The sequence below is a fragment of the Panulirus ornatus genome, chromosome 18, assembly GCF_036320965.1.
Source record: "Panulirus ornatus isolate Po-2019 chromosome 18, ASM3632096v1, whole genome shotgun sequence".
NCBI classification, from domain to species: domain Eukaryota; kingdom Metazoa; phylum Arthropoda; class Malacostraca; order Decapoda; family Palinuridae; genus Panulirus; species Panulirus ornatus.
Window position 1 is genome coordinate 47156424 of NC_092241.1, and position 26781 is coordinate 47183204.

The 26781-nt window shown below is 42.0% G+C and overlaps 1 protein-coding gene across 3 annotated transcripts in view; it reads right to left on the reverse strand.

Annotated features, from left to right (window-relative positions):
* Positions 1-26781, reverse strand: part of LOC139755054 (USP6 N-terminal-like protein) — a 335539-nt gene that overhangs the window by 113693 nt on the left and 195065 nt on the right. For all 3 annotated transcript variants that reach the window (XM_071673062.1, XM_071673061.1, XM_071673060.1), the window contains one exon: positions 1209-1360. In XM_071673062.1, coding sequence (XP_071529163.1) covers positions 1209-1360 — 152 coding nt within the window. The remainder of the gene's footprint in view (positions 1-1208; positions 1361-26781) is intronic.

Genomic DNA, 26781 nt, shown 5'->3' on the forward strand with positions numbered 1-26781 from the left:
ATGGAAAAATACAAGAGTTCATGAATTGTATCTGTTTCTTGAATTATCTAAGCTTATGCCACTTGCATATATAAGCAGTTAAAATGATCACTGGAACACACTCTTACACATAGGGAAATTTATACCAAATCTATGTCATGAGGCTGCCACCTTCTTTCTCAGAGAATACTGCTGGAGGCAATGGAGAATATAATCCTTTCAAAGTAAGGCCTGTTTTTATTGACCTGATATGGAAGTTCCAGACTTCTTTTCTATCCACTTACAAGATCAGTGATTGATGGATCTAATAAGTTACCAAAAAGAGCATAAATAAAATTGCTATAGTTATAAGCATATGGGTTCTGAAATTCTACAATTTTGTGGAGAATACATCGCTGTAATTATTAAGAGATAAAATGAATTTACCTTATTGATGACAATATGTTACAATACAGGAAACCTTGGTAAAGAGGAATGAAAATAAATATCAGCTATAAAGTTACTGAAAGGACAATATATCATGAAAATTCACATCAGTGCAAGAATGATGAATAATACGTTATATAAGCAACACAAATTTTCTTTCTCTTTCAAGAAATATCTATCATAACCTCAAGCAAAAACTTACTCGGCAACTGCATGGTGCTAATTTGGCACCTATTCACCACACTTTCTCGCTTTCCTAGGCTAATGTTAGCATGATCACAGTGACCACTGGTACCTTTAAAAACTCATTCGGATGATGTGGTGAGTGTGAAATGTTTAAATGTGTTTTTTGTTTTTATTTTTCCTTCACGTCTATGTAAAAAAAAACTTCATTTTAAAAATTCCCAAAACCTGTCTAATATGAAAGAAAAAACCAATAAAGCAGTCTACAAAGGGTTAAAGAAAGGAACAGAAGTATAAGTCAACTAAGAAAATCTTCATTACAGAAATTGCGTAAAGATAAATAAACAAAAAGGTAGGATCAATAAAAGGATTCTCCTTAAAAAAAAAGCAAAAATCATACAATCGATCATCATCCTAGTTCTAAATACAGTGGGTAGGTATTCTATATGGGAATAATCAACTGGGATAAAGGTAATATACTATACACAAAGTTGGATAAGTACAACTTACAGACCTGAAGTATCTAAGTGGATCAGATAAATACCATGAAAATACCACTTGAAAAAAAAAAAGGATAAGGATATACACATTTGCAAATGTATGCACTTTAACCTACTAACTTTTTCTGCAGGTAATCTAAAATTTGGTCCATATCTAGGCGGGCTATCTGCCGACGATGAAGTTTGAGGATAGTGTAGGCAAAAGCAACCAGGAGGCGTTCCCCTTCCAGCAGGAAGATGTCCCACAGCCGCAGGGTTAACGTAAATGGCACCTACAGGCAAGGTGAAGAAAAGCTTAGGAGTCCTCTGAAAAACTTTTGCCCAGCTAAAAATGTGTAACAAATTTCTCTAATCTAATGATGTGTTTTTACTTTCAAAAGTAAGTAATAAATAACACTGATTCAAATAACTTTATCAAACAAAAATCATGTATGTGTATTTAGTTAATTAGGCAACAACAGGATCCATTTTATCGGTCTCCTGTAGCTTTGAAGCTGCACTTCAGGCAGGATCGAGGGTGGGCTTCTTTAAGGTAGGAAGGTCCTCCATGACACAGTACTCCTTTCCCTCTACTGACAACAAAATAGCCTTGTCAAAGGTGACTTCAAATCAAATGCACTGTCATTTGCAGATAGAGTCCAAGAACATTGATGAATATGTCTGTAAGAATGGCTCCATGTACTTGTATGGAGTCCAAGAACAATGATGAATTTGCCTGTAAGAATGGCTTCATATACTTGTATAAATCTATTTATAAATACATAAAGTACGGATGAAATGAAATACCTGAGAAGTGCGTGATGTGAGGAGAGATGATCAACTAAGGAATGATAACAGTGACAAAAAGTCACGTAAGGTTGTAAAGTCAAGTACGTTTGAGAGAATGGTATGGTCTGGACTTATGGAAAGGAGATATGAGAGGAAACTGATGAGGATGAGATATGCATCAGATGTGGAGGAAACAAGGAGGATAAGACCAAGATGTCATGGATTGATAGAGTGAAAGATGCTTGGACTTATAAGGACCTGAACATGCAGGAGGGTGTGAGGAGTGCAGGGACTGAGATAGTGAGAGCTATGTGGTATAAAGGGGGCAACATGTCAGTGGGATGAACCAGGGCATATGAAGTGGTAAGGGGAAACCAAGGAAAGGACTTTAGGAATTGCCTGTGTATGAGGTAACTGCATTTGGCACATGCTGCATGAAGTCTTGAGAGTAAATGGGAGTAAATTAGCCATTCTTTGTTTTTTCCTGTTGCTATCTTGCTTGTAAAGAAGGTAAAGACAATCAAGTCTACAATATATATATGATAGGGTTCATAGAGATGCATTGTAGGTCTTAAGAGTATATGGTGTGGGAGGTAAGCTGCTATAAGCAGAGAGTTTTTATCAAGGGTGTAAGGCATGTGTTCCAGTAAGAAGACAGGAGAGTGATTGGTTCCCGGTGAAGGTCAGTCTGTGGCAGGGGTGTGTGATGTCCCCATGGTTGTTCAATTTGTTTATGGATGGAGTGGTTAGGGAGGTAAATGCAAGAGTTTTGCAGAGAGGGGAAAGTATGCAGTCTGTTGGGAATAAGGGCCTGGGAAGTGAGCCAGTTGTTGTTTACCAATGATACAGCACTGGTGGCTGATTCGAGTTCATGAAAGTGCAGAAATTGATGACTGAGTTTGGAAAAGTGTGTGAAAGGAGAAAGTTGAGAGTAAATGTGAATAAGAGTAAGGTGTTTAGGTTCAGCAGAGTTGGGGGTCAAGTTAGTTGGGATGTGAATTTTTTTTTTTCTTTTTTTTTTTTTTTTTGTCTCCTGCGTTTGCGAGGTAGCTTCATAACTTCGGGAAAAGGATTGGCTCTGAGGATTGAGCCAGTCGGGCCTGTGCAAGAAGCTGGCCTGGGTTCAGGCGCAGGACTGGACGAGGTGAAGGAGGTTGTGGTGGTGGTGTTGGTGTTGTTGATTTTGTGTCCAAGTCCTCTGCATCATCACAGCAAAGTTCTTATTCTTCCTCCTCACCTGCCACCCATTGTTGGCACATCTCTGTGTTGCCCCTGTACTGTGCTTTTACTACTGCTACTTCTTTTTCTGTGCTGCTGCTGATGCTGTCGTATGACATGCATGCACGCGTGCAGGCAGGGCTGTAGTAGTCGTGGACAAGGTGCAGGCAAGCAAGGCAGTAGTAATGTGTCTGCGTCTTTGGTGTGGTTGCCTAAGGTGAAGGAAGGAAGGGTGTGGAATTTTGTAATGCATGGCTTGTCACTGATAATGGATGTGAATGTAAATGGAGAAAAATTGGAGGAAGTGAAGTGTATGAGTATGAATGGAGTAGACTTAGAAGCAAATGGAACCATGGAAGTGAGTTATAGGGCAGGGGAGGGAGCAAAGGCTCTGGGAGTGATGAAGTATGGAAAGAGAGAACATTATAAATGCATGTTTGAAGGAATAGTATTTCCAACAATATTATATGGTCTCAAGGCAGGGGTTATAGATATAGCTGTATGGTGGAGAGTAGATGTGTTGGAAATGAAATGTTTGAGGACAATATGTGGTGTGAGGTGGTTTGATCAATTAAGTAATGAAAGGGTAAGAGAGATGTGTGGTAATAAAAAGAGTGTGGTTGAGGGAGCAGTAGAATGTGTGTTGAAATGGTTTAGACACATGGAGAGAATGAGTGAGGAAAGGTTGACCAAAAGGATATATGTGTCAAGAGGTGGAGGGAACAACAAGAAGTGTGAGACCAAATTGGAGGTGGAAGGATCAAGTGAAAAAGATTTTGAGCAATTGGGGCCTGAAAATCCAGAGGAGTGAGTGGCGTGCAAGGAAAAGAGTGAACGGGAATGAGGTGCTATACCGGCGTTGACGTGCTGTCAATGGACTGAACCAGGGCATGTGAAATGTTTGGGGTAAACCTTGGAAAGATCTGTGGGGCCTGGATGTGGATAGGAAGCTATGGTATCAGTGCATCATATATAACAGCTAGAGACTGAGTGTGAACGAATGTGGCCTTTTTTGTCTGTTTTCCTGGTTGGGTTCTACCTCGCTGACTCAGGGGGTAGTGATGCTGTGTCCTATGGGGTGGGATGGTGCTGGGAATGGATGAAGGTAAGCAAGTACAAACATATACATGTGCATATATGTATATGTCTCTCTACGTGTATGTGATTATGTTGATATGTGTATGTATGTGTATGTGCGTGTATGCATATTGGTGTGTATATGAATGGATGGGTCATTCTTCATATGTTTCCTGGTGCTACCTCATTGACATGGGAAAAGGCAATCAAGTATAATAAATAAAATGAGATGGAGATGGAGTGACTATTTTGAAGGTTTGTTGAATGTGTATGAGGATAGAGTGGCAGATGTAGGGTGTTTTGGTCGGGTTGGTGAGCAAAGTGAGAGGGTCAGGGAGAATACTTTGGTTAAGTGAGAAGAGGTAGTGAAAGCTTTGCAAAAGATGAAATCTGGCAAGGCGGCAGGTATGGATGGTACTGCAGTAGAATCTATCGAAAAAGGGTGTGACTGTGTTGATGACTGGTTGGTAAGGATATTCAATGTATGTATGGATCATAGTGAAGTGCCTGAGGGTTGGCAGAATGCATGCATAGTGCCATTGCACAAAGGCAAAGGGGATAAAAGTGAGTGTTCAACTACAGAGGTATAAGTTTGTTGAGTATTCCTGGGAAATTATATGGGAGGGTATTGACTGAGAGGGTGAAGGCATGTACAGAGCATCAGATTGGGGAGGAACAGTGTGGTTTCAAAAGTGGTAGAGGATGTATGGATCAGGTGTTTGCTTTGAACAATGTATGTGGGAAATACTTAGAAAAGCAAATGGATTTGTATGTAGCATTTATGGATCTGGAGAAAGCATATGATAGGGTTGATGGAGATGCTTTGTGAAAGGTCTTAAGAGTAAACGGTGTTGGAGGTTAAGTTCCGAGAAGCAGTAAAATTTTTTTACCAAGGATGTAAGGCATGTGTACGAGTAGGAAGAGAGGAGAGTGACTGGTTCCCAGGGAATGATGGTCTGCAACAGAGGTGAGTGATGTCACCATTGTTGTTTAATTTGGTTATGGATGTGGTAGTTAGGGTGGTAAATGCAAGAGCTTTGGAGAGAGGTGCGAGTATGCAGTCTGTTAGGGATGAAAGGGCATGGGAAGTGAGTCAGTTGTTGTTCGTCAATGATACAGCTCTAAAGGGTCATTTGAGTGAGAAGCTGCAGAAGTTGGTGAATGAGTTTGGAAAAGTGTGTGAAAGGAGAAAGTTGAGAGTAAATGTGAATAAGAGCAAGGTTATAAGGTTCAGTAAGATTGAGAGACAAGTTAATTAGAGTTAGTTTGAATGGAGAAAAATTTGAGGAAGTGAAGTGTTTTAGATATTTGGGAGTGGACTTAGCAGTGAATGGAACCATGGAAGCAGAAGTGAGTCACAGGGTGGGGGAGGGAGGGAAGGTTCTGGGAGCAATGAAGAACGTGTGGAAGGAGAGAACGTTATCCTAGAGAGCAAAAATGAGTATGTTTGAAGGAATAGTAGTCCCAACAATTCTATTTGGTTGCAAAACATGGGCTATAAATAAAGTCGTACAAAGAAGGGGGGATGTTTTGGAAATGAAATGTAAGAGGACAATATGTGGTGCGAAGTGGTTTGATTGAGTAAGTAATGAAAGGGTAAGAGAGATGCATGGGAATAAGAAATGTGTGGCTGAGAGAGCAAAGAGGGTGTGTTGAAATGGTTTGGACATATGGAGAGAATGAGTGAGGAAAGATTGACAAGAGGATATATGTCAGAGTTGGAGGAACAAGGAAAAGTGGGAGACCAAACTGGAGGTGGAAGGATGGAATAAAAAATGTTTTGAGCATTCAGTGCTTGAACATACAGGAGGGTGAGAGGCGTTCAAGGAATAGAGTGAATTTGAATGATGTGGTATACCGGGGTCAACATGCTGTCAATGGACTGAACTAGGCATGTGAAATGCCAGGGGTAAACCATGTAAAGATCTGTGGGACCTTGATGTGGATAGAGAGCTACGGTTTCAGTGCATTACACATGACAGCTAGAGACTGAGTGTGAATGAATGTGGCCTTTTTTGTCTGTTTTCCTGGCACTAACTCACTGAAGCAGGGGGGTAGCGATGCTGTTTCTTGTGGGGCAGGGTAGAGCCAGGAATGGATGAGGGCAAGCAAGTATGAAAATTTACATGTCTGTATATATATATATATATATATATATATATATATATATATATATATATATATATATATATATATGTATATTTCTTTGTATGTGTATGTATGTATATGCATATATGTTGATATGTTTATGTACGTATATGTCAGCGTATGGGCATTTATGTATACATAGTGTACATGAGTGGAGGGGCCATTCTTCCTCTGTTTCCTAGCATTACCTTGATGACAAAGGAAACAGTGATTAAGTTATCATTCATTCTATTTCATTATACTTTGTCGATGTCTCCCGCGTTAGAGCGAGGAAACAGATCAAAGAATGGCCCAACTCACCCACATACACATGTATATACATACAGGTCCACATACGCACATATACATATCTATACATTTCAACGTATATACATATGAACACAATTCATACTTGCTGCCTTTATTCATTCCCATCACCAACCCGCAACACACGAAATGACAACCCCCTTCCCCCGCATGCGTGCGAGGTAGCGCTAGGAAAAGACAACAAAGGCCACATTCATTCACACTCAGTCTCTAGCTGTCATGTATAATGCACTGAAACCACACCTCCCTTTTCACATCCAAGCCCCACAAAACTTTCCATGGTTTACCCCAGACGCTTCACATGCCCTGGTTCAATCCACTGACAGCACGTTGACCCCAGTATACCACATCGTTCCAGTTCACTCTATTCCTTGCATGCCTTTCACCCTTCTGCACGTTCAGGCCCCGATTGCTCAAAATTTTTTTAACTCCATCTTTCCACCTCCAATTTGGTCTCCCACTTCTCCTCGTTCCCTCCACCTCTGACACATATATCCTCTTTGTCAATCTTTCCTCACTCATTTTCTCCATGTGACCAAACCATTTCAAAACACAATCTTATGCTCTCTCAACCACACTTTTTATTACCACACATCTCTCTTACCCTTTCATTACTTCCTCAATCAAACCACCTCACACCACATATTGTCCTCACACATCTCATTTCCAGCACATCCACTCTCTGCCACACAACTCTATCTATAGCCCATGCCTCACAACCATATAACATTGTTGGAACCACTATTCCTTCAAACATACATATATTTGCTTTCCGAGATAACATTCTCGCCTTCCACACATATTTCAACGCTCCTAGAACTTTCACCCCCTCCCCACCCTATGACTCACTTCCGCTTCTATGGTTCCATCCACTGCCAAATCCACTCCCAGATATCTAAAACACTTCACTTCCTCAAGTTTTTCTCCATTCAAACTTACCTCCCATTTGACTTGTCCCTCAACCCTACTGTACCTAACAACCTTGCTCTTATTCACATTTATTTTCAGCTTTCTTCTTTCATACACTTTACCAAACTCAGTCACCAGCTTCTGCAGTTTCTCACACGAATCAGCCACCAGCGCTGTATCATCAGCGAACAACAACTGACTCACTTCCCAAGCTCTCTCATCTACAACAGACTGCATACTTGCCCCTCTCTCCAAAACTCTTGCATTCACCTCCCTAACAGCCCCATCGATAAACAAATTAAACAACCATAGAGAAATCACGCACCATTGTCGCAAACCGACATTCACTGAGAACCAATCACTTTCCACTCTACCTACTCGTACATATGCCTTACATCTTCAATAAAAACTTTTCACTACTTCTAACAACTTGCCTCCCACACCATATATTCTTAATACCTTCCACAGAGCATCTCTATCAACTTTAACATATGCCTTCTCCATATCCATTAATGCTACATACAAATCCATTTGCTTTCCTAAGTATTTCTCACATACATTCTTCAAAGCAAACACCTGATCCACACATCCTCTACTACTTGTGAAGCCACACTGCTCTTCCCCAATCTGATGCTCTGTACATGCCTTCACCCCCTCAATCAATACCCTCCCATTCAATTTCCCAGGAATTCTCAACAAACTTATACCTCTGTAATTTGAGCACCCTCCATGAGTCATACATACATTAAATAATCTTACCAACCAGTCAACAATACAGTCACCTCTTTTTTATCAAATTCCACTGCAATACCATCCAAACCCACTGCCTTGTCGGCTTTCATCTTTTGCAAAGCTTTTATTACCTCCTCTCTGATTACGAAATCACTCTCCCTAACCCTCTCACTTTGCACACCACCTCGACCAAAACACCCTATATCTGCCACTCTATCATCAAAAACATTCAACAAACCTTCAAAATACTCACTCCATCTCCTTCTCACATCACCACTACTTGTTATCACCTCCCCATTAGCCCCCTTCTGATGTTCCCATTTGTTCCCTTGTCTTATGCACTTTATTTACCTCCTTCCAAAACATCTTTTTATTCTCCCTAAAATTTAACGACACTCTCTCACCCCAACTCTCATTTGCCCTTTTTTTCACCTCTTGTACCTTTCTCTTGACCTCCTGCCTCTTTCTTTTATACATCTCTCAGTCATTTCCATTATTTCCCCGCAAAAATCGTCGAAATGCCTCTCTCTTCTCTTTCACTTTCTTACTTCTTCATCCCACCACTCACTACCCTTTCTAATCTGCCCACCTCCCACGCGTCTCATGTCACAAGCATCTTTTGCGCAAGCCATCACTGTTTCCCTAAATACATCCCATTCCTCCCCCACTCACCTTACGTCCTTTGTTCTCACCTTTTTCTATTCTGTACTCAGTCTCTCCTGGTACTTCCACATACAAGTCTCCTTCCCAAGCTCATTCACTCTCACCACTCTCTTCACCCCAACATTCTCCCTTCTTTTCTGCAAAACCCCTACAAATCTTCACCTTCGCCTCCACAAGATAATGATCAGACATCCCTCCACTTGCACCTCTCAGGACATTAACATCCAAAAGTCTCTCTCTTGCACGCCTATCAATCAACACGTAATCCAATAACGCTATCTGGCCATTTCTCCTACTTACAAATGTATACTTATGTATATCTCTCTTTTTAAACCACGTATTCCCAATCACCATTCCTTTTTCAGCACACAAATCTACAAGCTCTTCACCATTTCCATTTACAACACTAACCCAATGTACACCAATTATTCCCTCAACTGCCACATTACTCACCTTTGCATTCAAATCACCCATCACTATAACCCAGTCTCATGCATCAAAACTAATAACACACTCACTCAGCTGCTACCAAAACACTTGCCTATCATGATCTTTCTTCTCATGCCCAGGTGCATATGCACCAATAATCACCCATCTCTCTCCATCCACTTTCAGTTTTACCCATATTGATCTAGAGTTTACTTTTTAACACTCTATCACACACTCCCACCACTCTTGTTTCAGGAGTAGTGCTATTCCTTCCCTTGCTCTTGTCCTCTCACCAACCCCTGACTTTTTTTATTAGCGAGGTATCGCAAGAAAACAGACAAAAGAATGGCCAAACCCACCCGCATACATATGTATACACAGAAACGCCAACACACACACATATAAATACCTATACATTTCAAAGTATACATACATATGCATACACAGATATATACATATATACACATGTACATATTCATACATGCTGCCTTCATCCATTCCCACAGCCATCCTGCCACACATGAAATGGCATCCCCTCCCCCCATGTGTGCAAGTGGGAGTGCTAGGAAAACACAACAAAGGCCACATTCGCTCACACTCAGTCTCTAGCTTTCATGTGTAATGCACCGAAACCACAACTTACTTTCCACATCCAGGCCCCACAGAACTTTTCATGGTTTACCCCAGATGCTTTGCATGCCCTGGTTCGATCCATTGACAGCACATCGACCAGTATACCACATCATTCCAATTCACTCTATTTCTTGCACACCTTTCACCCTCCTGTATGTCATTTTTCAGCACATAAATCTACAAGCTCTTCACCATTTCCATTTACAACACTAAACACTCCATGTCCACCAATCATTCCCTCAACTGCCACATTACTCACCTTTGCATTCAAATCACCCATCACTATAACCCAGTCTCGTGCATCAAAACTAATAACATACTCACTCAGCTGCTACCAAAACACTTGCCTATCATGATCTTTCTTCTCATGCCCAGGTGCAAATGCACCAATAATCACCCATCTCTCTCCATCCACTTTCAGTTTTACCCATACTGATCTAGAGTTTACTTTCTTACACTCTATCACACACTTACACCACTCTTGTTTGAGGAGTAGTGCTATTCCTTCCCTTGCTCTTGTCCTCTCACCAACCCAACTTTTTTTATTAGCGAGGTATCGCAAGAAAACAGACAAAAGAATGGCCAAACCCACCCGCATACACATGTATATACAGAAACGCCCACACACACACATATAAATACCTATACATTTCAAAGTATACATACACAGATATATACATATATACACATGTACATATTCATACATGCTGCCTTCATCCATTCCCACAGCCACCCTGCCACACATGAAATGGCACCCCCTCCCCCCATGTGTGCAAGTGGGAGTGCCAGGAAAAGACAACAAAGGCCACATTCGTTCACACTCAGTCTCTAGCTGTCATGTGTAATGCACCGAAACCACAACTTACTTTCCACATCCAGGCCCAACAGAACTTTTCATGGTTTACCCCAGATGCTTTACATGCCCTGGTTCGATCCATTGACAGCACATCGACCGGTATACCACATCGTTCCAATTCACTCTATTTCTTGTACACCTTTCACCCTTCTGAATGTTCAGGCCCTGATCGCTCAGCATCTTTTTTAACTCCATCCTTCCACATCCAATTTGGTCTCCCACTTCTCCTCGTTCCCTCCACCTCTGACATATATCCTCTTTGTCAATCTTTCCTCACTCATTCTCTCCATGTGACCAAACCACTTCAATACAACCTCTTCTGTTATCTCAACCGCACTCTTTTTATTAACACACATCTCTCTTGCAATTTCATTACTTACTCGATCAAACCACCTCACATCACATATTGACCTCAAACATCTCATTTCCAGCACATCCACCTCCTCTGCACAACTCTATCTATAGCCTATGCTTCACAACCATATAACATTATTGGAACAACTATTCCTTCAAACATACCCATTTTTGCTCTCCAAGATAACATTCTTGCCTTCCACACATTCTTCAACACTCCCAGAACCTTCACCCCCTACCCCACCCAGTGACTCGCTTCCGCTTCCATGGTTTCATCTGCTTCTAAATCCACCCCCAGATATCTAAAACTCTTCACTTCCACAAATTTTCTTGTCCCTCAATCCTACTGAACCAAATAACCTTGCTCTTATTCACACTTACTCTCAGCTTTCTTCTTTCACACACTTTACCAAACTCAGTCACCAACTTCTGCAGTTTCTCACTTGAATCAGTCACCAGCGATGTATCATCAGCGACCAATAACTGACTCACTTCCCAAGCTCTCTCATCCACAACAGACTACATACTTGCCCCTCTCTCCAAAACTCTTGCATTCACCTCCCTAACAACCCCATCCATAAATAAATTAAAGAACCATGGAGACATCATGCACCCCTGCCGCAAACCAACATTCACTTGGAACCAATCACTTTCCTCTCTTCCTACTTGTACACATGCCTTACATCCTCGATGGAACCTTTTCACTGCTTCTAGCAACTTACCTCCCACATAGCATCTCTATCAACTCTATCATATGCCTTCTCCAGATTCATAAATGCTACATACAAATCAATCTGTTTTTCTAAGTATTTCTCAAATAGATTCTACAAAGCAAACATCGGATCCACACATCTTCTACCACTTCTGAAACCACACTGCTCTTCCACAATCTGATGGTCTGTACATGACTTAACCCTCAATTAATACCCTCCCATATAATTTCCCAGGAATACTCAACAAACTTATACCTCTGTAATTTGATCACTCACCTTTATCCCCTTTGCCTTTATACAATGGCACTACACATGCAATCCACCAATCCTCAGATACTTCACCATAAACAACACATACACTGAACATCTTCACCAACCAGTCAACAAGACAGTCACCCACTTTTTTAATAAATTCCACAGAAATACCATCCAAACCCGCCGCCTGCCACCTTTCATCTTCCACAAAGCTTTCACTACATCTTCTTTGTTAACCAAATCATTCTCCCTGACCCTCTCACTTCGCACACCACCTCGACCAAAACACCCTATATCTGCCACTCTATTATCTAACACATTCAACAAACCTTCAAAATACTCACTCCATGTCCTTCTCACTTCACCACTACTTGTCATTACCTCCCCATTTGCCCCCTTCACCAACGTTCCCATTTGTTATCTTTTCTCACACACTTTAATTACATCCTTCCAAAACATCTTTTCTTTATTTTATTATTTATTAAACTTTGTCGCTGTCTCCCGCATTAGCGAGGTAGTGTAAGGAAACAGATGAAAGAATGGCCAAACCCACCCAAATACACATGTATATACATACACGTCCACACACGCACATATACATATCTATACATCTTAACGTATACATATATATTGGAAAGGATCACAATTTTGCACGTGATCAAGATATTCTTATGAGTCCACAGGGAAAATGAAATACGAAAAGTTCCCAAGTGCACTTTAGTATAATAATCACATCGTCAGGGGAGACACAGAGAGAAATATAACAGTCAGTTGATATACATCGAAGAGACGAAGCTAGGACGCCATTTCCAAAAGGCGTCCTAGCTTCGTCTCTTCGATGTATATCAACTGACTGTTATATTTCTCTCAGTGTCTCCCCTGACGATGTGATTATTACACGAAAGTGCACTTGGGAACTTTTTGAGTTTCATTTTTCCCCGTGGGCTCATAAGAATACACACACATACAAACACACACACACACACACACACACACACATATATATATATTTTTTTTTTTTTTTTTTTTTTTTTTTTTTACTTTGTCGCTGTCTCCCGCGTTTGCGAGGTAGCGCAAGGAAACAGACGAAAGAAATGGCCCAACCCCCCCCATACACATGTACATACACACGTCCACACACGCAAATATACATACCTACACAGCTTTCCATGGTTTACCCCAGACGCTTCACATGCCTTGATTCAATCCACTGACAGCACGTCAACCCCTGTATACCACATCGCTCCAATTCACTCTATTCCTTGCCCTCCTTTCACCCTCCTGCATGTTCAGGCCCCGATCACACAAAATCCTTTTCACTCCATCTTTCCACCTCCAATTTGGTCTCCCTCTTCCCCTCGTTCCCTCCACCTCCGACACATATATCCTCTTGGTCAATCTTTCCTCACTCATTCTCTCCATGTGACCAAACCATTTCAAAACACCCTCTTCTGCTCTCTCAACCACGCTCTTTTTATTTCCACACATCTCTCTTACCCTTACGTTACTTACTCGATCAAACCACCTCACACCACACATTGTCCTCAAACATCTCATTTCCAGCACATCCATCCTCCTACGCACAACTCTATCCATAGCCCACGCCTCACAACCATACATTGTTGGAACCACTATTCCTTCAAACATACCCATTTTTGCTTTCCGGGATAATGTTCTCGACTTCCACACATTTTTCAAGGCTCCCAAGATTTTCGCCCCCTCCCCCACCCTATGATCCACTTCCGCTTCCATGGTTCCATCCGCTGACAGATCCACTCCCAGATATCTAAAACACTTCACTTCCTCCAGTTTTTCTCCATTCAAACTCGCCTCCCAATTGACTTGACCCTCAACCCTACTGTACCTAATAACCTTGCTCTTATTCACATTTACTCTTAACTTTCTTCTTTCACAAACTTTACCAAACTCAGTCACCAGCTTCTGCAGTTTCTCACATGAATCAGCCACCAGCGCTGTATCATCAGCGAACAACAACTGACTCACTTCCCAAGCTCTCTCATCCCCAACAGACTTCATACTTGCCCCTCTTTCCAAAACTCTTGCATTCACCTCCCTAACGACCCCATCCATAAACAAATTAAACAACCATGGAGACATCAAACACCCCTGCCGCAAACCTACATTCACTGAGAACCAATCACTTTCCTCTCTTCCTACACGTACACATGCCTTACATCCTTGATAAAAACTTTTCACAGCTTCTAACAACATGCCTCCCACACCATATATTCTTAATACCTTCCACAGAGCATCTCTATCAACTCTATCATATGCCTTCTCCAGATCAATAAATGCTACATACAAATCCATTTGCTTTTCTAAGTATTTCTCACATACATTCTTCAAAGCAAACACCTGATCTACACATCCTCTACCACTTCTGAAACCACACTGCTCTTCCCCAATCTGATGCTCTGTACATTCCTTCACCCTCTCAATCAATACCCTCCCATATAATTTGCCAGGAATACTCAACAAACTTATACCTCTGTAATTTGAGCACTCACTCTTATCCCCTTTGCCTTTGTACAATGGCACTACGCATGCATTCTGCCAATAAGTGGTAGAGGATGTGTGGATCAGGTGTTTGCTTTGAAGAATGTATGTGAGAAATACTTAGAAAAGCAAATGGATTTGTATGTAGCATTTATGGATCTGGAGAAGGCATATGATAGAGTTGATAGAGATGCTCTGTGGAAGGTATTAAGAATATATGGTGTGGGAGGAAAGTTGTTAGAAGCAGTGAAAAGTTTTTATCGAGGATGTAAGGCATGTGTACGTGTAGGAAGAGAGGAAAGTGATTGGTTCTCAGTGAATGTAGGTTTGTGGCAGGGGTGTGTGATGTCTTCATGGTTGTTTAATTTGTTTATGGATGGGGTTGTTAGGGAGGTGAATGCAAGAGTTTTGGAAAGAGGGGCAAGTATGAAATCTGTTGTGGATGAGAGAGCTTGGGAAGTGAGTCAGTTGTTGTTCGCTGATGATACAGCGCTGGTGGCTGATTCATGTGAGAAACTGCAGAAGCTGGTGACTGAGTTTGGTAAAGTGTGTGAAAGAAGAAAGTTAAGAGTAAATGTGAATAAGAGCAAGGTTATTAGGTACAGTAGGGTTGAGGGTCAAGTCAATTGGGAGGTAAGTTTGAATGGAGAAAAACTGGAGGAAGTAAAGTGTTTTAGATATCTGGGAGTGGATCTGGCAGTGGATGGAACCATGGAAGCGGAAGTGAATCATAGGGTGGGGGAGGGAGCGAAAATCCTGGGAGCCTTGAAGAATGTGTGGAAGTCGAGAACATTATCTCGGAAAGCAAAAATGGGTATGTTTGAAGGAATAGTGGTTCCAACAATGTTATATGGTTGTGAGGCGTGGGCTATGGATAGAGTTGTGCACAGGAGGGTGGATGTGCTGGAAATGAGATGTTTGAGGACAATGTGTGGTGTGAGGTGGTTTGATCGAGTAAGTAATGTAAGGGTAAGAGACGTGTGGAAATAAAAAGAGCGTGGTTGAGAGAGCAGAAGAGGGTGTTTTGAAATGGTTTGGGCACATGGAGAGAATGAATGAGGAAAGATTGACCAAGAGGATATATGTGTCGGAGGTGGAGGGAACGAGGAGAAGTGGGAGACCAAATTTGAGGTGGAAAGATGGAGTGAAAAAGATTTTGTGTGATCGGAGCCTTAACATGCAGGAGGGTGAAAGGAGGGCAAGGAATAGAGTGAATTGGATCGATGTGGTATACCAGGGTTGACGTGCTGTCAGTGGATTGAATCAGGGCATGTGAAGCATCTGGGGTAAACCATGGAAAGTTGTGTGGGGCCTGTATATGGAAAGGGAGCTGTGGCTTCGGGCATTATTGCGCGGCAGCTAGAGACTGAGTGTGAACGAATGGGGCCTTTGTTGTCTTTTCCTAGTGCTACCTCGCACATATGAGGGGGGAGGGGGAAGGTATTCCATGTGTGGCAAGGTGGCGATGAGAGTGAATGGGGACAGACAGTGTGAATTGTGTGCATGGGTATATATGTATGTGTCTGTGTATGTATATATATGTGTACACTGAGATGTATAGGTATGTATATTTGCGTGTGTGGACGGGTGTGTGTATACATTGTGCATGGGGGTGGGTTGGGCAATTTCTTTCGTCTGTTTCCTTGCGCTACCTCGCAAATGCGGGAGACAGCGACAAAGGAAAATAATAAAAAAAATATATATAATGGATGGTATTGCAGTGGAATTTATTAAAAAAGGGGGTGACTGTATTGTTGACTGGTTGGTAAGGTTATTTAATGTATGTATGACTCATGGTGAGGTGCCTGAGGATTGGCGGAATGCGTGCATAGTGCCATTGTACAAAGGCAAAGGGGATAAGAGTGAGTGCTCAAATTACAGAGGTATAAGTTTGTTGAGTATTCCTGGTAAATTATATGGGAGGGTATTGATTGAGAGGGTGAAGGCATGTACAGAGCATCAGATTGGGGAAGAGCAGTGTGGTTTCAGAAGTGGGAGAGGATGTGTGGATCAGGTGTTTGCTTTGAAGAATGTATGTGAGAAATACTTAGAAAAGCAAATGGATTTGTATGTAGCATTTATGGATCTGGAGAAGGCATATGATAGAGTTGATAGAGATGCTCTGTGGAAGGTATTAAGAATATATGGTGTGGGAGGCAAGTTGTTAGAAGCAGTGAAAAGTTTTTATCGAGGATGTAAGGCATGTGTACGTGTAGGAAGAGAGGAAAGTGATTGGTTCTCAGTGAATGTAGGTTTGCGGCAGGGGTGTGTGATGTCTCCATGGTTGTTTAATTTGTTTATGGATGGGGTTGTTAGGGAGGTAAATGCAAGAGTCTTGGAAAGAGGGGCAAGTATGAGGTCTGTTAGGGATGAGAGAGCTTGGGAAGTGAGTCAGTTGTTGTTCGCTGATGATACAGCGCTGGTGGCGGATTCATGTGAGAAACTGCAGAGGCTGGTGACGGAGTTTGGTAAAGTGTGTGGAAGAAGAAAGTTAACAGTAAATGTGAATAAGAGCAAGGTTATTAGGTACAGTAGGGTTGAGGGTCAAGTCAATTGGGAGGTGAGTTTGAATGGAGAAAAACTGGAGGAAGTGAAGTGTTTTAGATATCTGGGAGTGGATCTGTCAGCGGATGGAACCATGGAAGCGGAAGTGGATCATAGGGTGGGGGAGGGGGCGAAAATTTTGGGAGCCTTGAAAAATGTGTGGAAGTCGAGAACATTATCCCGGAAAGCAAAAATGGGTATGTTTGAAGGAATAGTAGTTCCAACAATGTTGTATGGTTGCGAGGCGTGGGCTATGGATAGAGTTGTGCGCAGGAGGATGGATGTGCTGGAAATGAGATGTTTGAGGACAATGTGTGGTGTGAGGTGGTTTGATCGAGTAAGTAACGTAAGGGTAAGAGAGATGTGTGGAAATAAAAAGAGCGTGGTTGAGAGAGCAGAAGAGGGTGTTTTGAAATGGTTTGGGCACATGGAGAGAATGAGTGAGGAAAGATTGACCAAGAGGATATATGTGTCGGAGGTGGAGGGAACGAGGAGAAGAGGGAGACCAAATTGGAGGTGGAAAGATGGAGTGAAAAGGATTTTGTGTGATCGGGGCCTGAACATGCAGGAGGGTGAAAGGAGGGCAAGGAATAGAGTGAATTGGAGCGATGTGGTATACAGGGGTTGACGTGCTGTCAGTGGATTGAATCAAGGCATGTGAAGCGTCCGGGGTAAACCATGGAAAGCTGTGTAGGTATGTATATTTGCGTGTGTGGACGTGTGTATGTACATGTGTATGGGGAGGGTTGGGCCATTTCTTTCGTCTGTTTCCTTGCGCTACCTCGCAAACGCGGGAGACAGCGACAAAGTATAAAAAAAAAAAAAAAAAAAAAAAAAAAATTTATTTATTCATTTTGCTTTGTCACTGTCTCCTGGGTTTGCCAGGTAGCACAAGGAAACAGACGAAAGAAATGGCCTAACCCACCCCCATACATATGTATATAAATAAACGTCCACACATGCAAATATACATACCTATACATCTCAATGTACACATATATAGACACACACAGACATATACATATATACACATGTACATAAATCATACTGTCTTCCTTTATTTATTCCCATCGCCACCTCGCCACACATGGAATAACATCCCCCTCCCCCCTCATGTGTGCGAAGTAGCGCTAGGAAAAGACAACAAAGGGCCCCATTCGTTCACACTCAGTCTCTAGCTGTCATGTGATAATGCCCGAAACCACAACTCCATTTTCACATCCAGACACCACACAACTTTCCATGGTTTACCCCAGACGCTTCACATGCCCTGATTCAATCCATTGACAGCACGTCGACCCCGGTATACCACATCGATCCAATTCACTCTACTGCTTGCCTGCCTTTCACCCTCCTGCATGTTCAAGCCCCGATCACTCAAAATCTTTTTCACTCCATCTTTCCACCTCCAATTTGGTCTCCCACTTCTCCTCCTTCCCTCCACCTCTGACACATATATCCTCTTGGTCGATCTTTTCTCACTCATTCTCTCCATGTGCCCAAATCATTTCAAAACACCCTCTTCTGCTCTCTCAACCACGCTCTTTTTATTTCCACACATCTCTCTTACCCTTACATTACTTACGCAATCAAACCACCTCACACCACATATTGTCCCCAAACATCTCATTTCCAGCACATCCACACTCCTCTGCACAACTCTATCCATAGCCCACGCCTCGCAGCCATACAACATTGTTGGAACCACTATTCCTTCAAACATACCCATTTTTGCTTTCCGAGATAATGTTCTCGACTTCCACACATTTTTCAAGGCTCCCAGAATTTTCGCTCTCTCCCCCACCCTATGATTCACTTCCGCTTCCATGGTTCCATCCGCTGCCAGATCCACTTCCAGATATCTAAAACACTTTACTTCCTCCAGTTTTTCTCCATTCAAACTTACCTCCCAATTGACTTGACCCTCAACCCCACTGTACCTAATAACCTTGCTCTTATTCACATTTACTCTTAACTTTCTTCTTTCACACACTTTACCAAACTCAGTCACCAGCTTCTGCAGTTTCTCACACGAGTCAGCCACCAGTGCTGTATCATCAGCGAACAATTACTGACTCACTTCCCAAGCTCTCTCATCCACAACAGACTGCATACTTGTCCCTCTTTCCAAAACTCTTGCATTCACCTCCCTAACAACCCCATCCATAAACAAATCAAACAACCATGGAGACATCACACACCCCTGCCGCAAACCTACATTCACTGAGAACCAATGACTTTCCTCTCTTCCTACACATACACATGCCTTACATCCTCAATAAAAAAAAGTCATACATACATTAAATAACCTTTCCAACCAGTCAACAATACAGTCATCCCCTTTTTTAATAAATTCCACTGCAATACCATCCAAACCCGCTGCCTTGCTGGTTTTCATCTTCTGCAAAGCTTTTACTACCTCTTCTCTGTTTACCAAATCATTCTCCCTAACCCTCTCACTTTGCACACCACCTCGACCAAAACACCCTATATCTGCCACTCTATCATTAAACACATTCAACAAACCATTCAAAATACTCACTCCATTTCCTTCTCACATCACCACTATTTGTTATCACCTCTCCATTAGCCCCCTTCACTGATGTTCCCATTTGTTCCCTTGTCTTACGCTCTTTATTTACCACCTTCCAAAACATCTTTTTATTCTCCCTAAAATTTAATGATACTCTCACCCCAACTCTCATTTGCCCTCTTTTTCATATTTTGCACCTTTCTCTTAACCTCTTGCCTCTTTCTTTTATACATATCTCAGTCATTTGCATTATTTCCCAGCAAAAATCGTCCAAATGCCTCTCTCTTCTCTTTCACTACTAATCTTACTTCATCTCACTACCCTTTCTAATCTGCCCACCTCCCACGCTTCTCATGCCACAAGCATTTTTTGCTCAAGACATCACTGCTTCTCTAAATACATCCCATTCCTATCCCACTCCCCTTACCTCCTTTGTTCTCACCTTTTTCCATTCTGTACTCAGTCTCTCCTGGTACTTCCTGACACAAGTCTCCTTCCCAAGCTCACTTACTCTCACCACTCTCTTCATCCCAACATTCTCTCTTCTTTTCTGAAAGCCTCTACAGGACATTAACATCCAAAAGTCTCTCTTTCGCGTGCCTATCAATTAACACGTAATCCAACAATGCTCTCTGGCCATCTCTCCTACTTACATACTTATACTTATGTATATCTCTCTTTTTAAACCAGGTAATCCCAATCACCAGTCCTTTTTCCGCACACAAATCTACAAGCTCTTCACCATTTCCATTTACAACACTGAACACCCCATGTACAATTATTCCCTCAACTGCCACATTACTCACCTTTGCATTCAAATCACCCATCACTATAACCCAGTCTCGTGCATCAAAACTAATAACACACTCACTCAGCTGCTACCAAAACACTTGCCTATCATGATCTTTCTTCTCATGCCCAGGTGCATATGCACCAATAATCACCCCTCTCTCTCCATCCACTTTCAGTTTTACCCATATTGATCTAGAGTTTACTTTCTTACACTATATCACACACTCCCACCACTCTTGTTTCAGGAATAGTGCTATTCCTTCCCTTGTTCTTGTCCTCTCACTAACAGTAACCTCTGACTTTACTCCCAAGACATTCCCAAACCACTCTTCCCCCTTTACCCTTTAGCTTAGTTTCACTCAAGAGCCAAAACATCCAGGTTCCTTTCCTCAAACTTACTACCTATCTCTCCTTTTTTTTTCATCTTGGTTACATCCACACACATTTAGACATCCCAATCTGAGCCTTTGAGGAGGATGAGCACTTCTATTTCCCCTTTTAGAAAGTTAAAATACAAGGAGGGGAGGGTTTCTAGCCCCCCGCTCCGGTCCCCTTAGTCACCTTCTACAACATGTGAGGAATGCGTGGGAAGTATTCTTTCTCCCCTATCCTCCCTAAAATTTAATGATTCTCTCTCACCCCAACTCTCATTTGCCCTCTTTTTCACCTCTTGCACCTTTCTCTTGACCTCCTGCCTCTTTCTTTTATACATCTCCCACTCATTTGCACTATTTCCCTGCATAAATCGTCTAAATGCCTTTCTAAAGGAGAAAGTTGATAGTAAATGTAAATAAGAGCAAGGTCATTAGGTTCAGTAGGGTTGAGGGACAAATTAATTGGGATTTAAGTCTGAACGGAGAAAAACTGGAGGAAGTGGAGTGTTTTTGATATTTGGGAGTGGACTTGGCAGTGAAAGGAACCATGGAAGCAGAAATGAGTCACAGGATAGGGGAAAAGGCAAAGGTTCTGGGAGCGATGAAGAATGTGTGAAAGGAGAGAACGTTATCTTGAAGAGCAAACTTGGTATGTGTGAAGGAATAGTAGTTCCAACAATTTCATATGGTTGCGAGGCATGGGCTATAGATATGGTAATACAGAGGAGGGTGAATGGGTTGGGAATGAGATGTTTGAGGACAATATGTGGTGTGAGGTGGTTTGATCGAGTAAGTAATGAAAGGGTAAGAGAGATGTGAGGAAATAAAAAGTTTAGTCGGGAGAGCAGAAGAGAATGTGTTGAAGTGGTTTGGACATATGGAGAGAATGAGTGAGGAGAGATTGACAAAGAGGATACATGTGTCAGAGGTGGAGGAAACAAGGAGGAGCAGACCAAACTGGAGGTGGAAGGATGGAGTGAAAAAGATTTTGAGCAGTCAGGGCTTAAACATACAGGAGGGTGAGAGGCATGCAAGGAACAGAGAGAATTAGAATCATGTGGTATACCGGGGTCGATATGCTGTCAATGGACTGAGCCAGGGCATGTGAAATGTCTGGGGCAAACCATGGAAAGGTCTGTGGGGCTTGGATGTGGATAGGGAGGTGTCGTTTCATGCATTACACATGACAGCTAGAGACTGAGTGTGAATGAATGTGGCCTTTCTGTTTGCTTTCCTGGTACTACCTTGCTGAAGCAGGGGGTAGTGATGCTGTTTCCTGTGAAGTGGGGTAGTGCTGAGAATGGATGAAGGCAAGCAATTATGAATATGTACATGTGCATATGTGTATGTATATATCTATACATGTATATGTTGATATATGTATGTACATGTGCATGTAAGGGCATTTATGTATATATATGCAGGAGGGTGAAAGGCGTGCAAGGAATAGAGTGAATTGGAACGATGTGGTATACCGGGGTCGACGTGCTGTCAATGGATTGAACCAGGGCATGTGAAGCGCCTGGGGTAAGCCATGGAAAGTTTTGTGGGACCTGGATGTGGAAAGGGAGCTAAGGTTTTGGTGCATTATACATGACAGCTAGAGACTGTGAACGAATGTGGCCTTTGTTGTCTTTTCTTAGTGCTACCTCGCACACACGTGTGGCAGGGTGGCGACGGGAATGAATAAGGGCACACAGTATGAATTATGTACATGTGCATATATGTATATGTCTGTGTGTGTATATATATGTATACGTTGAGATGTATGTATATGTACATGTGTGGACGTGTATGTATATACATGTGTATATACATGTGGGTAGGGCCATTTTTCGTCTGTTTCCTTGCGCTACCTCGCTAACGCGGGAGACAGCAACAAAGTATAATAAATAAATAAATATAAGAGAGTTGGGGTGAGAGAGTATCATTAAATTTTAGGGAGAATAAAAAGATGTTCTGGAAGGAGGTAAATAAAGTGCGTAAGACAAGGGAGCAAATGGGAACTTCAGTGAAGGGCGCTAATGGGGAGGTAATAACAAGTAGTGGTGATGTGAGAAGGAGACGGAGTGAGTATTTTGAAGGTTTGTTGAATGTGTTTGATGATAGAGTGGCAGATATAGGGTGTTTTGGTCGAGGTGGTGTGCAAAGTGAGAGGGTTAGGGAAAATGATTTGGTAAACAGAGAAGAAGTAGTAAAAGCTTTGCGGAAGATGAAAGCCGGCAAGGCAGCAGGTTTGGATGGTATTGCAGTGGAATCTATTAAAAAAGGGGGTGACTGTATTGTTGACTGGTTGGTAAGGTTATCTAATGTATGTATGACTCATGGTGAGGTGCCTGAGAATTGGCGGAATGCTTGCATAGTGCCACTGCACAAAGGCAAAGGGGATAAGAGTGAGTGCTCAAATTACAGAGGTATAAGTTTGTTGAGTATTCCTGGTAAATTATATGGGTGGGTATTGATTGAGAGGGTGAAGGCATGTACAGAGCATCAGATTGGGGAAGAGCAGTGTGGTTTCAGAAGTGGTAGAGGATGTGTGGATCAGGTGTTTGCTTTGAAGAATGTATGTGAGAAATACTTAGAAAAGCAAATGGATTTGTATGTAGCATTTATGGATCTGGAGAAGGCATATGATAGAGTTGATAGAGATGCTCTGTGGAAGGTATTAAGAATATATGGTGTGGGAGGAAAGTTGTTAGAAGCAGTGAGAAGTTTTTATCGAGGATGTAAGGCATGTGTACGTGTAGGAAGAGAGGAAAGTGATTGGTTCTCAGTGAATGTAGGTTTGCGGCAGGGGTGTGTGATGTCTCCATGGTTGTTTAATTTGTTTATGGATGGGGTTGTTAGGGAGGTGAATGCAAGAGTTTTGGAAAGAGGGGCAAGTATGCAGTCTGTTGTGGATGAGAGAGCTTGGGAAGTGAGTCAGTTGTTGTTCGCTGATGATACAGCGCTGGTGGCTGATTCATGTGAGAAACTGCAGAAGCTGGTGACTGAGTTTGGTAAAGTGTGTGAAAGAAGAAAGTTAAGAGTAAATGTGAATAAGAGCAAGGTTATTAGGTACAGTAGGGTTGAGGGTCAAGTCAATTGGGAGGCAAGTTTGAATGGAGAAAAACTAGAGGAAGTAAAGTGTTTTAGATATCTGGGAGTGGATCTGGCAGCGGATGGAACCATGGAAGCGGAAGTGAATCATAGGATGGAGGAGGGGGCAAAAATCCTGAGAGCCTTGAAGAATGTGTGGAAGACAAGAACATTATCTCGGAAAGCAAAAATGGGTATGTTTGAAGGAATAGTGGTTCCAACAATGTTGTATGATTGCGAGGCGTGGGCTATGGATAGAGTTGTGCGCAGGAGGGTGGATGTGCTGGAAATGAGATGTTTGAGGACAACAATGTGTGGTGTGAGGTGGTTTGATCGAGTAAGTAATGTAAGGGTAAGAGAGATGTGTGGAAATAAAAAGAGCGTGGTTGAGATAGCAGAAGAGGATGTTTTGAAATGGTTTGGGCACATGGAGAGAATGAGTGAGGAAAGATTGACTGAGATTTTGAGTGATCGGGGCCTGAACATGCAGGAGGGTGAAAGGAGGACAAGGAATAGAGTGAATTGGATCGATGTGGTATACCGGGGTTGACGTGCTGTCAGTGGATTGAATCAGGGCATGTGAAGCTTCTGGGGTTAACCATGGAAAGTTGTGTGGGGCCTGGATGTGGAAAGGGAGCTGTGATTTCGGGCATTATTGCATGACAGCTAGAGACTGAGTGTGAACGAATGGGGCCTTTGTTGTCTTTTCCTAGCGCTACCTGGCACACATGAGGGGGTGGGGGATGGTATTCCATGTGTGGCGAGGAGGCAGTGGGAATGAATAAAGGCAGACAGTGTGAATTGTGTGCATGGGTATATATGTATGTGTCTGTGTGTGTATATATATGTGTACATTGAGATGTATAGGTATGTATATTTGCGTGTGTGGACGTGTATGTATATACATGTGTATGGGGGTGGGTTGGGCCATTTCTTTCGTCTGTTTCCTTGCGCTACCTTGCAAATGCGGGAGACAGCGACAAAGCAAAATAAAAAAATAAATATAAGAATATGTGTATATGTGTGGATGGGCCATTCTTTGTGTTCCCTGGCACTACCTCGCTGATGAAGGAAACAGAGATCAATAATAATAGAATAGAATATGTACATAATTATATATACAGTATATACATCTAATTCCTGCCCAATAGGTCCCTTCTATCTTTATGAAACTCCTGCAGCACTCAGGGAGCCAACCAAATCCACCAAAAAAGACTCAGGTTCACAAAGTATGGTGAGGCTGTGTGTGTACCTGTGTGAGAAGAGAGCAGGCAATTGAGCAGTATGTATTTGGTGTCTTCACTTTGGTAATAGCATAATGAACACAAGACTGGTGTGGGTAAAAATGAAAAGAGGATTATGAGGAGTGGGTGGTCATAAGTACTTTTGTACCTAGAAATAAAATGATTAAGGAAGATAAGAAACTGTTTTGGAAAGGGCTGAGTGTGTCAACAATTCTGAAGAGAGCAAGCAAGTATTGGGAATATGTGATTTGAATGTGAGAGTAGGTATCTAGGTGGCATGGGGTACCCACTAATGTGAAGGAAAATGGTGAGAAACTTGTGGAGTTATATGCTGAAAAATGCCTAATGAGTGAGTTTTAAGACAGGCACATACATAAATATATTTGGGTGAGTAGAGGTGATAGAAAGCAGTCATTATTAGATTATGTAATGACTGATAGGTGTGCAAAGGACAGGCTCTTGGATGTAAATATACTGAGAAGGGCAGCTGCTGGGATGTCTAATGTGCATCTATGTGCAGCAAGAGCAGAGCAAGGAAGTCGTGTTAGGTGTCTTTGTTATGGTAGGTGCATCATATTAGGGTGGAGGTTCATAAAGGCTTAAAAAAAAGAGGAAATAATGTGGGTGGGAGGATGGAAGTGAAAATTAGTAAGCCTGGAAATGAAGCGTAAAAAGGCAAAAGTGAGAAAGAATGAAACTATGAGTGAGTGAGGAATGGGAGGAATTTAGGAAAATACAGCTTGCATATGTAAGAAAAGTGTGTGGCATACAGAAGGTGAGATGTGGACAGGTGAGAATAGGGAATGAGCTGTGGAATGAGAAAGTTACATTGTTAATAAAAGAGAAAAGAGAAGTGCACTGATATTACTTGCTGTAAGTATGCAACTGATTAGATGTTCAAGAGAAAGAAAAGAGGAGGTGAAGAGGAAGATGCACAGGCTGAAAAGAACACAAATAAGAGTTGGAGTTAACACGTATCAGCAAAGCTGGAGTTAACAAGTATCAGCAAACTTATGGAAAAATAAAATGTTCAGGAAGGAGATTAATAATGTGAAAAAAACAAGAAAACAAATGAGAACATCAGTGAAAGGGGATAAATGGGGAAAAGATCTGAGATGTAGAGGAGGGTGCAGGGGGTACAAAGAGGCCAAATAAGAGTTGGGGTTAACAAATATCAACAAACTTCTGGGAAAATGGGATGTTCTGGAAGGAGGTTGATAGTGTGAGAAATACAAGAAAACAAATGGGAACATCACTAAGGGGGGTAAATAAGGAAGTGATAACAGGTAGTGATGAGGAGAATAGGGGATGGAGTGAGTATTTCAAAGGACTGTTGAATATGTTGAATGGTAGGGTGGTAAAGGTACGATTTTTGAGTTGGGGAGGTATGCAAAATGAGTCATGAAAACATGGGAAGTGGTCTGGCAAAGAGCAGAGATGGGGTAACATGGTGTAAGATGAAATGTGGTTAGGTGGCTGGAGTGGATGATATTGCAGTTCAATTTCTTAACAAAGGGGGTGACTGTGTATGTTCTTGTTTGGTTAGGACT